We start from the raw sequence: 13,790 nt of genomic DNA, 5'->3' as shown, positions 1-13,790 counted from the left end.
GAAATCAGACCCACAGGATACAACCTTCCCATCCTGCAATATGCTCTGTATGCACCAGCAAGCAGTTTATTTTTCTTTCAAAATAAATAACCCTTTTATGGCAGCAGCATTGATTTTAATAATGTTTAAACACCTAAATGCATCTGAAGATCCAGACCAGGGAGAACTGACAGCTTCTATTCCCTATTGACACATATGACATAAAGGATAAAATTGCACATGACTACATTTGAGTTGGTAGTGGCAGTACAACAAAGATACACCTATTAAGGCATGGAAAATGAGCAATTGAATCAGAAGGGCTAGTACTTGCACAGGATGCATTGATCCAGCATTTGAAGTGCCTCCGTTACTAGATTGATGTCTGGCTTCAAACAGAACTTCAATCCTCCAACTTAAAAGCAGTTGGGAACTAGAGAATTTGTCTCCTATGTAATGTTTAATGATGATCAACACTAGCAAATACACACATGCAGCAGAGCTGTTATAAGTCAAAAAAGGTGTGGTGAAAAACCAAGCTGGACCAGACCCTGCACTTGCAGGCTGGCAGAACTCTCTGCAGGGCTCCAAATCCCTCTGCTGTGCCAGTGCCAACCATTGCTACATCCAGTCAGTCCAGCATAACCTGGATCTAAGTGGGATGAGAGAATAAAGCATAAATCAATAACAATTCTCAGAAAATACATCTGCCTGGTAGATGGGTGCCTGCCTGGTTCAGTGGGTATGTGCTGCGTCTGCAATCTCTGAGTCCAAGCAAGCATTATAAAATAAAGATATATGAACCACAGTAATTAAAACAGAACAGCAAGTATGTTATTAACAAAATCACACACTTTAGAAAACCCTGTAAGTTTGGCATCAAGCAAACTGTCAGCAATGCTCAGGCTCTTTTATTCCTTTAGGTATCTATGTGCATACCCTCAGTGCAAGGTTATTGCTGTGGGTTATACTAATACTCTGTGCTGTGCTGTAGCATGAACTTTGGAAAAGTCTGTAAAATACTTTGGAAACAAAATTACTGGTTTAGGGTGAAAGTTAGCGTTTATTTTCAATTATCTCACAAAGCTTCTGCAAACCAGGTACATCTTCCATTATCCCCAAAAGCTACACTGCCTCGAACACGAAGCGGTGGTTGCGAGAGGCAACTTGCAGGTCACATGTTAGAGATACAGGCCAGGGGGGCAACACTCAGAACACTTGAACACTTTCAGCGACCTCCTTTTAGAACTAGCTTCTTTCAGCAAATTCTAAAATGAAGTAGAGAAATCCTTTGAAGCAGAGGTGCGGCAGGAATTACGGGGCTCCGCACCTACGCCCGCTGCAGCGCGCACCCCGCCGCGCCGCTCGCCCCGAGGCAGCCCAGGCTGTCCTGTGCAGCGGGCAAAGCTCCCGGGCCCTCCGCCCTTCAAACCTTCGCACACCACTCCTGCTCCCCCGAGCCGTTCGCCTCCCTCCCCGCCGGCCCCGCGTACCTCTCCGCCCCGGCGCGGCCCGAGCGCGCAGCGGCAGAGCAGGGCGGCGGCGGCGGCGCCCAGCAGCAGCCCCAGCAGCGCGGCAGGAGCCAGCAGGGCGGGCAGGGCCTGCAGCGAGTCCGCCCAGAACTGCAGCCCTACGGCCCGCAGGCAGCCCTCGACCGCCGCCATCGCACGGGCCCCGGCCCGCGGCGAGGAGAGGGCAGGGCATGAGGGGAGGTCCCGCTGCTCGGAGGCCCTCTCCCCCCCGCCCTCGCCGCGGTGGGAGGAGACCGATGGCGGGTGGATGCGGCGGCCGAGGCCGGGCCTGATTTGGGTCAACTCTTGGAAGAATCTCCGCGGCGTCGTCCGCACCCGCGGAGGGTCCGCCTGCTGCCATGCGGTGGCCGCTGGCCGGGCTGCTGCTGGCGCTGCTGCCCGGCGGCCCCTCCGCGCCCGCTCAGCCCCTCGCAGCGGGCACCGGGCGCGGCCCGCCCCGGGAGCCCTGCGGTCGGACGGCGGCTGGGGTAAGCGCTGTGCCCGCGGTGTGCGGCTGGTGAGCGGCCCCTCGGCGCGGCGGTCGATGGCGGGCTCCGGGCAGGCCCGCGGGACGGTGCAGCGGGCCCCGCGGCGGGCTGTGCTCGGGAGCGGGGCCCGGCCGGGCAGCGGCCGCTTGCCCGGCACTGCGGCTGGGGCAGCGGCCCGGAAAGCTGCCAGGCGCCGGCGTGGTGAGGCAGCCGACAGGTTGTGGACAGGGTCCTTAGTACACTGGAGAGGGTCCAGCAGAGGGCCACGAAAGCGATGAGGGCTGTGGGGCATCTCTGTTACCAGGACAGATTGCGGGAGCTGGGCCTGTTTAGTCTATAGAAGAGAAGACTGAATCGGAATCTCATTAATGCATGTGAGTCTCAAAGGTGGGTACCAAGAGGATAGCGTCAGTCTCTTTTCAGTGGTAGCCGGGGACAAGACCGGGAGCAATGGCCATAAAGTAAAACAGAAGAAGTTTCACTTCTACATGAAGAACTTCTTTTCGTTAAGAGTGGCAGGGCACTGGCACAGCTGCCCAGAGAGGTCTTGGAGTCTCCCTCTCTGGAGATATTCCAGACCCACCTGGATGTGTTCCTGTCGCCTGCTCTAGGTGACCCTGCCCTGGCAGGGGATTGGACTGGATGATCTCCAGAGTTCCCTTCCAACCCCAGTGATGCTGTGTCTGTGCTTCTCTGTGCTTCGGAGCAGAGGCCCTTGGTGTTGATCTAGTCACAGCACCTCTGCTCACTGGTGTCAGTCTCCAATTAGGAGCGCAATAGCTTTTAGGATGGAGCTTTTATGTTCATTCTTTCTCCTTATCTAGGTTTGTGTCTGTCAAGCCATCTCAAAATGTGTTGACATAGTTATCTTTTGCCCATACCTTACTGTGCAGTGGGGATTAGAGTGAGTCACAAATGTAGTTTATTGGTAGGATTACAGAAAGACTCATAAGCAAGAAATTGTATTGCAGGAAAACAAACAAAACCCTCCCCAAAACCAACAAACAGCACACCGATTTATTTTACCAGAAGAATAAATTTATGTAAAACTTGGGGAAAAGTTTCCTGACAATATTATGGCATTAAATTAATTACTTTTGAAGCATGATGTGAGTGCAGGTCCATGGAATTGGCACTACTTGCTGATTTGGAGCTCCTTGTGATGTCCTCTGGTATTGTGGATGCACTCTGCACCAGAGTGGAAGGCTTCTGCTGAATACTCAGGTTATATTTCCCACTGAGAACATAGACATACAAACACCATAGATGTTGTGCATCAGCTGTTGTAAAACCACACAGGAACAAAAACCTGGAGCATGTGGAAATCAGGAGCCACTTGTATACTGGTTTCCTAGAAAGTAGGAAATAAAGCTCATTGGCTAAAAATCCACATTTTTAGCATGTCTTTATACATGCTTAAGCCATGGTCAGCTTTTGTTGTGGGTTCACAATGCAGCTGTTGACATCCAACACTGGAATTCATATATATGCTGATTTCATGCATAACAGTAGTGTTTGGGATTTATATTTATTAACAAGACTGCATTTAGCATAAAAGACTATATTCGTGGTCTGTATTTTCATCAGTGTTCTAAACTGCTATCACATAAATTTAGTGGGCTGGTACACATTTCTTTGGTGCAGATAGGGCCCTACACTGCTCTAGCAATGCCTGGCAGGGATTGATACCCTTTTAATGTGATTTCTCATGCTGCATATCCATATGCATAGGTGGAAGGGCACACATACAACACTTTTGATCCCCTTATGAGACATTCATTCAAGAGTGGGACACAATGATCTGCGAGGGTCCCTCTAGCTCAAAAGGGAATCATTCTGTGTATAATAATAATAATAATAATAATACTGTCTGATTTAGCCACCAGACAATTTTTTGTTTCAGCTTGCTGCTGTAGTTTCCTGCTCCTTCTGTGTTCTTGAGGTGCTTAGTTACTCAAAAGTTGTGGTCGTACAGATTGTTTAACCAATGACAATAAATTAATAATGGCATTAAAGAACTTCACCATACCTCAGCTTATGTACAAGAATTCTGGAGACTAGGAAGAGCTGTATAACTAGGTATTTGGAAATAGCCTCTAGTGAAGAGCTCAGTGCCTGGGGTCCCCCAGAGCTGCTCAGAGTTTGCTGCATGTACATGCTAATGCTTGTTTCTGAGTCCCTTCTTTCTCTCAAAGAGTTGCTTCCAGTCCTGTATGGACATGTTTTCCAGAGGCTACTTAAACCCCAGGGCTTCTGGTGCATCTGAATTTGTGAGATATCTTGCATTTACTGAGGGGAAGTGCCCTGTCTGAAGTGAGAAATATTTAAGGGTAACTAAAGTTACAGCTCTAGCAATAATCAGTGATGGCTTCCCTGAGCAGGCAAAGAAGAAAATTGCCCCTGACATGCTGTACTGTAACAGTGGTGTTGACATAAGTCAGTACTTAGCATTACTCACATGCAGTGCTTGGTAGCAAACAGAAACAGCAAATGGGCTGATGTCACCAGGCAGAGTTAGATCCCTGTTAATTAGCCCACATTCCTACCTCTCTATTAGCTCCTGCAAGGAAGAATTTTTGATAAATGAGAACTTGCTTGTATGACTACTACATCTTCATCAAAACAGTGGGCAATAAAACTCCTTAAAAACACTGGTTTCTTCTACTGATGTTTTGAGCTGTGATTTCTGTAGCAGTCTCTGTGGTCCAGGCACAGGCAGAAGGCTGTCACAGATTGCCTTGCAAGCTGCAGTTTTAGCATGTTGCCCCTTTGAAAGGCTCTGTGTAGTTCTCTGGAGGAAAAATGAGTGTAATGTCAGTGGACTTGATCATCTAATATGGACACATTCCTGCTGCCTCCTAGTGATCAGATTTTCTTGCATCCTCAAATATGACTACGAAAATGGCAAAGAAAGATTATTTAATGAAAGCAAACTAACAGCCAGCCCAACTCCACTATTGTGCAGGGGCTCATCCTGGTAATATGAAGTGTAAGTACAATTTGAGCCCCAAGTTTGCATATCCACGCTGGGCAGCAGAGCCTCATACAGCTTAACAAGCTCTGGGAGACCTCTAGAGTCAAGTTGTGTCTCTTCTGGTAGTTAATTTTGGAGAAGCTCGAGGCTTTGTAGGATAGGGAATCTGTGTAATTGAAGCATAAATGCAGTGTAAAAGTTCAATAGTAGATATTTATGAAAAGAGGTTTTTTTAATAATTGCTCTCTTCCAGGTTTTTGAAGATGATCTGTGGCTTCACAAAGAGATGGGATGCCTAGGAATGGCAGGTATGCAACTGTTTCCTCTCTCTTTTCAGCATTGTGGGGGTCCCAGGACTCACAGGGCATGTGTGTGAAGGTGAGCAGGGGCCTGGAGACTGCACCCTGGTGACATCAGTGGGACTGTTAGTCTTGAGGTACAGGGGGGTGTTTGCACAGAAATTACGAACAAGGGTACTTTAGGTTCCCTAAATGGCTCATCTAGAATGAAGCCCTTGTGAGAAAGCCTCAGTTCATACCCTGCTCTGCATCATTTTCAGGAGGAGTCCTTTTTCATTAGTAAACATAATGGTGTAGGGGAGCACCCTCTGATGTCCAGAGTTTGTGAAAAACTCAGACTACTTAAACATGATCAAGATGTGGTTTACTTTCAGAAGCTTAACCCCTGTGCATTTACCAGCAATGTTGCAATACCTATTCTTGAAGCTGTTTTATAGACCTCTGGAACTACAATGGCTGGACCACTTTGTTCTGGACCAGAGACTGATTGTTAAACACTGTTAGATGTAGTGGGTTAAAGACTAGTGGGTCTAGAGGTACTGCTGGGATGCTGGTAACTCTTCACAGCAGATATCAAGTATTTTTGTCAGTGATCTCAGGTACAGTGAACATCTCCAGTGCTAGTTGCCTAATCTCATTAAAACATGGTACCCCAAAACTTAGAGAAGTCACTTTGAACTTGGTGTAGCTGCATCAGAGGGCTGACTGCCACAGGCTCTTTATGTAAATTTGAGAAAATCACTCTGCTTCTCTGAGTCTTTAATTTCTGTGTATGTATTATAAATAGTGTTCTACTTCACCTGGGTGTGGTAGAGATGAATATATCCTGAAAGGTTAGGATGTCCTCATATAGCACATTAACAGGGCAACACAGTGTGTTAAATAAACCTCTCCATCACTATGGTTCCCCAAGAGATTATTTCATGACATGTGTTTACCTAGAAATTCCATGCTTTGAAGCAGTTATCAAGTGAGATACCTCTAATTTCTTTGCCCTGTGCCGTGGCTAATTCACAAATGAGTTTATTAGTTTAAATATGAAAGCAAGTAATTCAGATTTGCTGAGCTTGTTTTTTTCCAGTATTTATTCAATGTCATCTTTGCTGTGTGCATCCTGCTTTGTGATGGGTTGCAAATTATTTGTTTACCATCCACCAAGGGAGGAAATGAGTGTGGTATTATACTTAAGAAAAATGATCTGGCCTTAAAAAAAAAAAAAAAAAAAAAGTTGAGGATTTTGATATGCAGTATCATTTTGTTAGTGGTTAAAATAGTGTGGCCAGCAGGACGAGGGAAGCGGCATCCCTTTGAACTGGGTACTGAGGGGGCTATGCCTCAAATCTTGTCTTCAGTCAGCCCCTCACAACAAGAAAGACATTGAAATGCTGGGGTGTGTCCAGAGGAAGGCAACAAAGTTGATGAAGGGTCTGGATAATGACTTTGAGGGGAGCAGCTGAGGAAAGTGCGGTTAATTAACCTGGAGAGGAGCCTCAGGGGGGAACCTTCTCACTTTCTGTACTACCTGAAAGGTTGTAGTGAAGTGGGGGTCAGCCTCTTCTCTCAGGTAACGGGTGACAGGATGAGGCAAAATGGTCGCAGGTTGTGCCAGAGGAGATTTAATTTGGATATTAGGAAGGGTTCATCTTCATGGGAAGGGTTACCAGGCATTGGAAAAGGCTGCCCAAGGAAGTGGTTGAGTTGCTGTGCCATCCCTGGAGGTATTTAAAAGATGTGTACTTCACGACATGGTTTAGTGGTGATGCTAGTTTTGCAATTGGACTTAATCTTAAGGGTCATTTCCAAACTCAATTATTGTCATTCTGGTGTTTTGTTATTAAGTAAATATATGTGTTAAATGAGTGCTACAAGCACTGAATTATATGCTTAATTTTATGACTGAAAACTGCCCCATTCTAGTAAATATAAATTTTTAACATATTTAAAACATAAGGTTTTAGTGATTTGCCTAATCAGAGTGCTACATTCTTTAGTTTTTACTGAAGAATTTCTTGATGAAAGCAAAGAGATGCCTAAAACCTTTGTCATTGAGCCTGGCAGTGTGCTGAAGTGTGAAATGGTTTGTGACAGCACACTGATTTCAGTGTTTCTGTAGGAAGCTTTTTCAAGTTGCTTCTGCATAAGATGGGAAAAGACAACCCCAGAATATTTTTGTGACTGAGGAACACAGTGGATTTTTGAGAGCTATATTTGAGTCTGCTCTGATTTATTCAAAACAGACTTGGAAAGTAAATTTGTTTTTTCTTGTTGATGCCCATAGTTTCTTTGACATTGTAACAAGAAAAGCTAATGGCAACATTCAAAACTGAATACTGTAAATTGCTACCTTTGCCTGTTCATTGTTGTGTGTAATTGAAAGGACTTCAAATTGGATCTTGTATCCTGGATGGTTTTTGAGACAGGGAGTAATTTAGAACAACAACAACAACAACAACAAAAATATTGCAAGCGAGTATATTTAACTCCTGTCTTACCCACTGAAATAAAGCAAAATTGTTGAAAGCTTTGCTGATAAGTTTGTGGTGGGTATGCAAGTGAGACTCTGAAATCTGAATTGAAATATTCAGCCCTTGAGAGCCATAAATTAGAATTAATGTCTTAGTTAAATTGGGTTTTTTTATCATTTTTAATTCTGAACTTGAAATTTCACAAACTTGTCTGTGTCTCTACTTTCCTACTGTAATTTGGCATTCTACTGCTTAGAATGGGCTGTAAAGGCATAGGAGCCTTAAGGACATAGTGGAGTTTTTGATGTAAACCTATTGTAAGATTATTTTAATTTTCTCTTATCCTATTTAATTGCTGTAGCCAAGAGTAACCTTCACCTTAACTTCTGTCATGATGTTGTTTGTGCAGTTCTGATGATGGGTGGTTGATGCCACTGACACAGTCAGGACTCAGCCCCCTGAGTCCAGTGGTCAAGGCTTGTCCTGTGCCAGGTCCGTGTCCTTACGCAGAACTAACTTCAGAGTAAAGGACATTGTGCTGACCACAATCAGGGGAAAATTTATTTTCTTAGAATACCCATCCTTTTACCCCCAGTCTCTAGGAGCACAGACCCACTGCCACCACACTCTTTATGCAGCAGGTACATTTTGTACTGAGTTGGATCCTCAGTATTTGCACTCTCTGAACAGCAAGTGAATGCAGTGAGGGCTGGCAGTGGGTGCTCTCCTTCAATATGTCACCACCCAAGGCAGTAGTGCACAAAGCTGGAGTGGCAAGTAGCGACCTAAGGAGAACAGCAAAGAAAATGGAACATTTAGTAGCAGAGACTGCTCTGATCAACTGCGCATTTGTCATTTCATATGGTGGTGGAATTCACATGTGGGGGACTGAGTGAATACTACAGGAATGTGAGAGGTAAAATGTTACACCAATATTCCAGCTTTTGCAGCTATAATAATGTTTTTTGTGTTTTCATTTTGAAATTCAATACCAGGTCTACCTAACAGCATTGGTAATAGCGAGGAATATGCAGTTTAAAGACAGGGTTCTGACGTATCCATTTATATTTGGTTTATGTAGAATCAAATCATGGGAAGAAAGTGACATTACTGTCTTTCTTATATGAACTGTTTGATTTGGCATCTTTGAGATGTCTACAGGAAAGCCCCAGATGAAGCCCCATGCTCTGGTAGTTTGCTTGCTGGGAAATGTTTTGGCCTGAGGCGCTGTAGTCAGGGAGTGCCTGGTGGCAGCCTGGCAAGCCCAGCTGAGAGGGGGCTGCTTGGGCTGTGTGGAAAGCTGAAACTGTTCCCCTGCATTGCAGAGATTTTCTTCCAAAAAGGGGTAGGATTTGTTGCCATTTAGAAACCAATGAAAATTATGGCCTTGCAGCCTGATAATGGTTTTTCTGAAAACAGCCAGAAAAATTACAAAGATTGAAGATGTAGGATGAAAAGAGTGGAAGGAACAAGGAGACCTCAGAGTCACTGTCAGCACTGGGATGCATCTCTGGGGGCAGTGTTGAACGCACCATGGAAACAAATTGCGCTTCTGAGCAGCATCCAAAAGAAAGCCCAATGCTTTTCAGTGAAAGGTTTCAGCAGTCAAGTGTTAGTATTTTCCAAAGTCTGATTAATCTATTTGTTAAAAAAAAAAGTTTCAGAACAGAAATCTAGAATATATGTGAAAAGGCAGAATGTATTATGCCTGTGCCATCCTTTCTCAGATATTTAGAGTTCAGCTTTTCAAGCACCCAGCGTATATCTGCAATCTTGCATTTACAACAGGAACTTACCTGAAAAGAGACAGTAGGTGAATTGATAAATACAGTTATGTTGGCTGATGTTGAGTATGCAGCAAGTTATGTGGAAAAGCAGTTAAGTTCTTGTAGATTAGCTGTTCCAGTGACAGTCAAATAGGTGTGGATCAGAAAAAAGTTACTTTATTTAGTTGACAGTCAATACTAGAAACAAGAATGCCACAGAAAAGTGCAGCTGTACTGGCAGTGGATCCAGGGTATTATAGAACAGACTATAATGTTAAAAATTAATAGGAAAGATGAGAAAAATTCTGGAGAAAAGCAGTGCACAAGTTGTTGTATGGACATGTGTCATACTGGTTGACTCTGTTTAAGCAAAACCTTCCACTGGGAATATACAAGTGGATTTGCAGAAACATCCTTGTCATCATCATCAGTGTTGAGGCTGCTTAACATAAAAAGTTCAGCTACTTCAGCTGCTGATGATAGAGCAGCCAAATAACATGCCTGGAGACTTCTGCTGGGAGTTGGGAACATTATCTTGGAATTGTAAGTGATGACAAAGCACGGCTTGAAAACAGACTCTTCTGTGTAATTAGTAATACTGAGATTCATTCAGAGTCAGGGAACCTGATCAGTTAATTACATTGGTTACTGCAACATTGGTACTCTTCAGAGGGAGAGAGGGAGAGCATCAGGCTTAGCTGTCACATTTAGAGTGCAGTTGGTTGTGCTCATGGAGATGTTATACTACACAGGACATAAGATCAAAAGATACTCTACCGAGCAATTGCACGCTTCTTGTTCACCCTCATCCCAAATTTCAGAAGGAAATGAACTGCTAAACAGGAAGCACTTTAAAGGTAGTAGTTGCTGAACAGAGTTCATACATTTTGTCATTTTGAATTCTGACTTACAAAGCCCTACAAAGAAGCTCATAAAGGGTTTCTGTTTACTGTAAAGTGCATTTCCTGTAGTCAAGAAAACAAAAAGGAGAATTGGTGCCCCACTTTCATAGGAACAGGGTGACAGTTGCATTAATATATGTCAGACACAACATATATAAAATTAATTTTTTTCAGTGTATGAATATATTTATACAAAACTGCAAAGAGGCTTGATTCAGTAGTCAGAAACAGGTTTAAAGCCATTGGAGGTGAGATACAGTATATGTGGATCTGCTGGGGAGTGTCATGGCTAGGTGAGCTTAAATTGGTATTTAGCAGGTTTGTACTGCACTGAAAATTCAGCACTGGTTTCATTCTGTGTGATTTGCACCATTGCTTAGTCTCGAAACTGAAATAAGCCATGTCTTGAAAAAATTCCACCCTCAAAGATATGTGGACATTTGTTGTAATTCTACATGTTCCTGTTCTCACTGAGTTTGCCCTGTTGTTTTTACAGTCCCTAAATTAGTCCGAGTCTGTCACATTGTTTAACAGTGGTTTAAATACTTAAGCAAAACTTAGAGAACTGAATTAAAACTGGTCATAAAATATAGACACCAACTTCCCCTGGCCTATATATTCACAATTTTGTCAAGTATATGCTACTCCCTTCCAAATAAACATTGGAAGGACAGGGAAACTCCCCAGGTGTGTGACCACCTGGGTTTTGTAAGCAACAGGATTGCATCTCATTCATTCTGTTAACAGAATTATTTTCAGTGATTCATGTTCATTAATGCTTTAAGGCTCCTTTTAAGGGTCCAGTTCTGACTTGGTCTGTCCATGCTTTTCTATTTGCAACTAATTGTATTTCCCTATATTGTTCTTCTTACAGAGCAGTGGCTTTTCAAAAAAACTGCTGCTATTCATATTGATGAGATTTTAGTGTCTTCAGCTTTTCATATTTTATTAATATGTAATAGGCTTTTTCATAGAAAAGTAATTTCAAAAAATTACTTGCCTTTTTAATGGGAATTTTTGTTCATTTTAATGTTGATTGCTGAAAATTAATTTGAAAATAAGTAATAAATGAGAGTAATGTTAAGCAAAAAAGAAAAAAATAACCTCTTTGAACATAGACAACCAGCTATCATTTTAAATTTTCATAACGTATTTCTCTTAACTTAGCAGCTTTATCTTGTGGTAATTTAACATATTAAATTATTTATTTTTAGTATAAGCTTCTTTTATTAATGCCATAAATGCTTTTACTTTCATAGATCAAAGTGATATGATTTCAAAACTATGCCTGTTGCTTTGTTTAATATTACTGACTAATCTTTCATAAAAATTTAAGAGTATAAGCTAGCATTTATATTGCTTATTACTAAATTTATGAGCATTTGATTTGATGGCACTTCAACTGAAATGTAACTGAGACCCCTCTTCAACTGAGAAGTATTTCAGTTCTGAATATGTACTGGCAAGGTCAATGCTTAATTGGAAGACTGCATTTTTGAAGCAGAACACCTTAACACTGACGCCCCTCACACTGTGGTTTATTTAAATTCTTTATGCTTTGCTGAAAGTTCCTTTGTGGTGAAAATATTAACAGTTGACTTATGGCTTAAACCTTTTAATTCATGTATTAAATGCTTTACATTTAAATGGCAGGAAGTTTTCTGTGGGGTATATGGGAGTTTCTTAGGGAGGAAACAGTTTTGTTCTGACTCCTGCTGGGTTTTGTAGAACAAATCCCATCTCTGTTTCCTGGCTGGCCTCAGTCTCTGTTGCTTGTCATGATTTTGAGTGCCTTGAGGGAGAGTATCTGTCTCTGCCTGCACACAGAGCACTGGTGCCCTGAGCCCTCTCCCTGGCTGGACTCTGCACCAAGTGGCTGCCGTGCAGGACCCAGCCTTAGCTGTAATGCTGAATGTTGCCTTGGTTTTCAGCAGAGCCCTTACCCGTGGTCATTGAGGCAAGCACAGCCCCTCCCCAGCTGCTGGCTTCTGCAGCCTCGGACGGCCAGTGGAGCCATTCGCTGTTTGCCTTGATGCCCTCTTGGACAAAGAAGGTGGTGTTCAAACGGGAGTCTGACGTCAGTCATCCTCCGGTCAGTAAAAGATGGTTTGCCAGATTCAGTGTCTGTAAGGCCTGTAGCAATTCCGTAAAAACTGAATCTTGGGACATTCCAGTTAGTACATTTCTAGTTCTGTCTCAGATGATTGTGTTCATTTGACATGACTTCAGCAGCACCAACTATTTTTGGCACTTCCAAAGAATTCCTATGACAGGTACAGCTGTGTGGTTGCTGTGCAAATTCTGATGGACACTTAGTAATGAAAAGAAACTGTATAGTCTGATGAACTGTGTGCATAGTGTGGGGTTTTTTTGAGAATCATGATAGTCAAAAGCTGAATATATCAATAATATTCTAATAATTACTTGTGGGAATAAATAGTTTTTACACATTTGGACTAGAAAAAAGATTAAACTGTTGGGATAATAAAACTTCTAAATTTAAAGGCGATTGGTACCTCTAAATGTTATTTATTTATTTATTTATTTATTTATATAATTTAACTTGTTGCTGAAGTTTGTGAATTGTGTTTTCATACACTATGTAGATTTCTCCCCTTCCTCCATAGCCTGAAGATGTGTCCAATATGTCAGTGTCTTCTGAATTTGGAATAACCCTTCAAAAATGTGGCATGGTAAGTTTTTCTACATTTTTCTTGTTGGTAGGAAGTTTGTGCCCAAGTGACCTTTAAAGAGTGGGAACCTGATTGTGCCCATGCTGAGTTTTTGGGAATATATGCGTTTTGATAGTACAATGTTCCCACTCTCTGAGAGGCACTATTTTGCAATGATGATTCCAAACAGAAGTCAGTGAAATCTCTCAGGCTTCAGTGCATTTTGGATTGTGTTTGAAGTAAAAACCTGACTGTCAATTTCTAAAACTGCAAATGGGCAAATCCCAATAAACTCCCAAGTAAAATCAGCCAAGAGGCTGGGTAGAGATAGACAAATTTTACAAGATGAGATAAATCTTCTGAGATATTCCCCTGGCCCAGCCATGGGTGCCCTACCTGGGTCAAGTGTGGACACTTTTGAAGGGTGAAGCACTGAGCCTTGTGTTGCCCATTGTGTGTTTGGGCATCCTAACACACAATCATAGAAAACCCGTTGTGTCATAGTCTGCATATCCAGTGGGACTCACCTACAGCACAGTATTTAATGAAAAAAAAGGTTTCATTTGATTTGTGTAAATGCTTATGAGGAGCAAAGACCTCCCTATTGTAGGAAAGTTTTCTAACTTCCTGTTTTATTTTTACTGGACTGTTTTTTTTCCTTTTTTTTTTTTCTTTTCTTTTTTTTTTTTTTTTTTTTCCTTTTTTTTTTTTCCTTTTTTTTGCCCCTGAGAAAG

General features: G+C 42.6%; 2 protein-coding genes across 2 annotated transcripts in view; one reads left to right on the top strand and one right to left on the bottom strand.

The window, feature by feature from the left end:
• EVC (EvC ciliary complex subunit 1) overlaps positions 1-1,643 on the bottom strand; it is a 48,519-nt gene extending 46,876 nt beyond the window's left edge. Inside the window, exon 1 of the mRNA XM_041403046.1 lies at positions 1,473-1,643. Within this exon, the coding sequence (XP_041258980.1) occupies positions 1,473-1,643 (171 nt within the window). The remainder of the gene's footprint in view (positions 1-1,472) is intronic.
• Positions 1,644-1,849: 206 nt separating this feature from the next.
• Positions 1,850-13,790, top strand: part of EVC2 (EvC ciliary complex subunit 2) — a 61,495-nt gene continuing 49,554 nt past the window's right edge. Inside the window, exons 1-4 of the mRNA XM_041403045.1 lie at positions 1,850-1,978; positions 5,206-5,260; positions 12,316-12,476; positions 13,012-13,077. Coding sequence (XP_041258979.1) covers positions 1,850-1,978; positions 5,206-5,260; positions 12,316-12,476; positions 13,012-13,077 — 411 coding nt within the window. The remainder of the gene's footprint in view (positions 1,979-5,205; positions 5,261-12,315; positions 12,477-13,011; positions 13,078-13,790) is intronic.

Source organism: Onychostruthus taczanowskii, unplaced genomic scaffold (assembly GCF_017590055.1).
Source record: "Onychostruthus taczanowskii isolate IOZ18803 unplaced genomic scaffold, ASM1759005v1 scaffold2, whole genome shotgun sequence".
Classification (NCBI taxonomy): domain Eukaryota; kingdom Metazoa; phylum Chordata; class Aves; order Passeriformes; family Passeridae; genus Onychostruthus; species Onychostruthus taczanowskii.
This window is presented reverse-complemented; position numbering and strand designations above follow the sequence as displayed.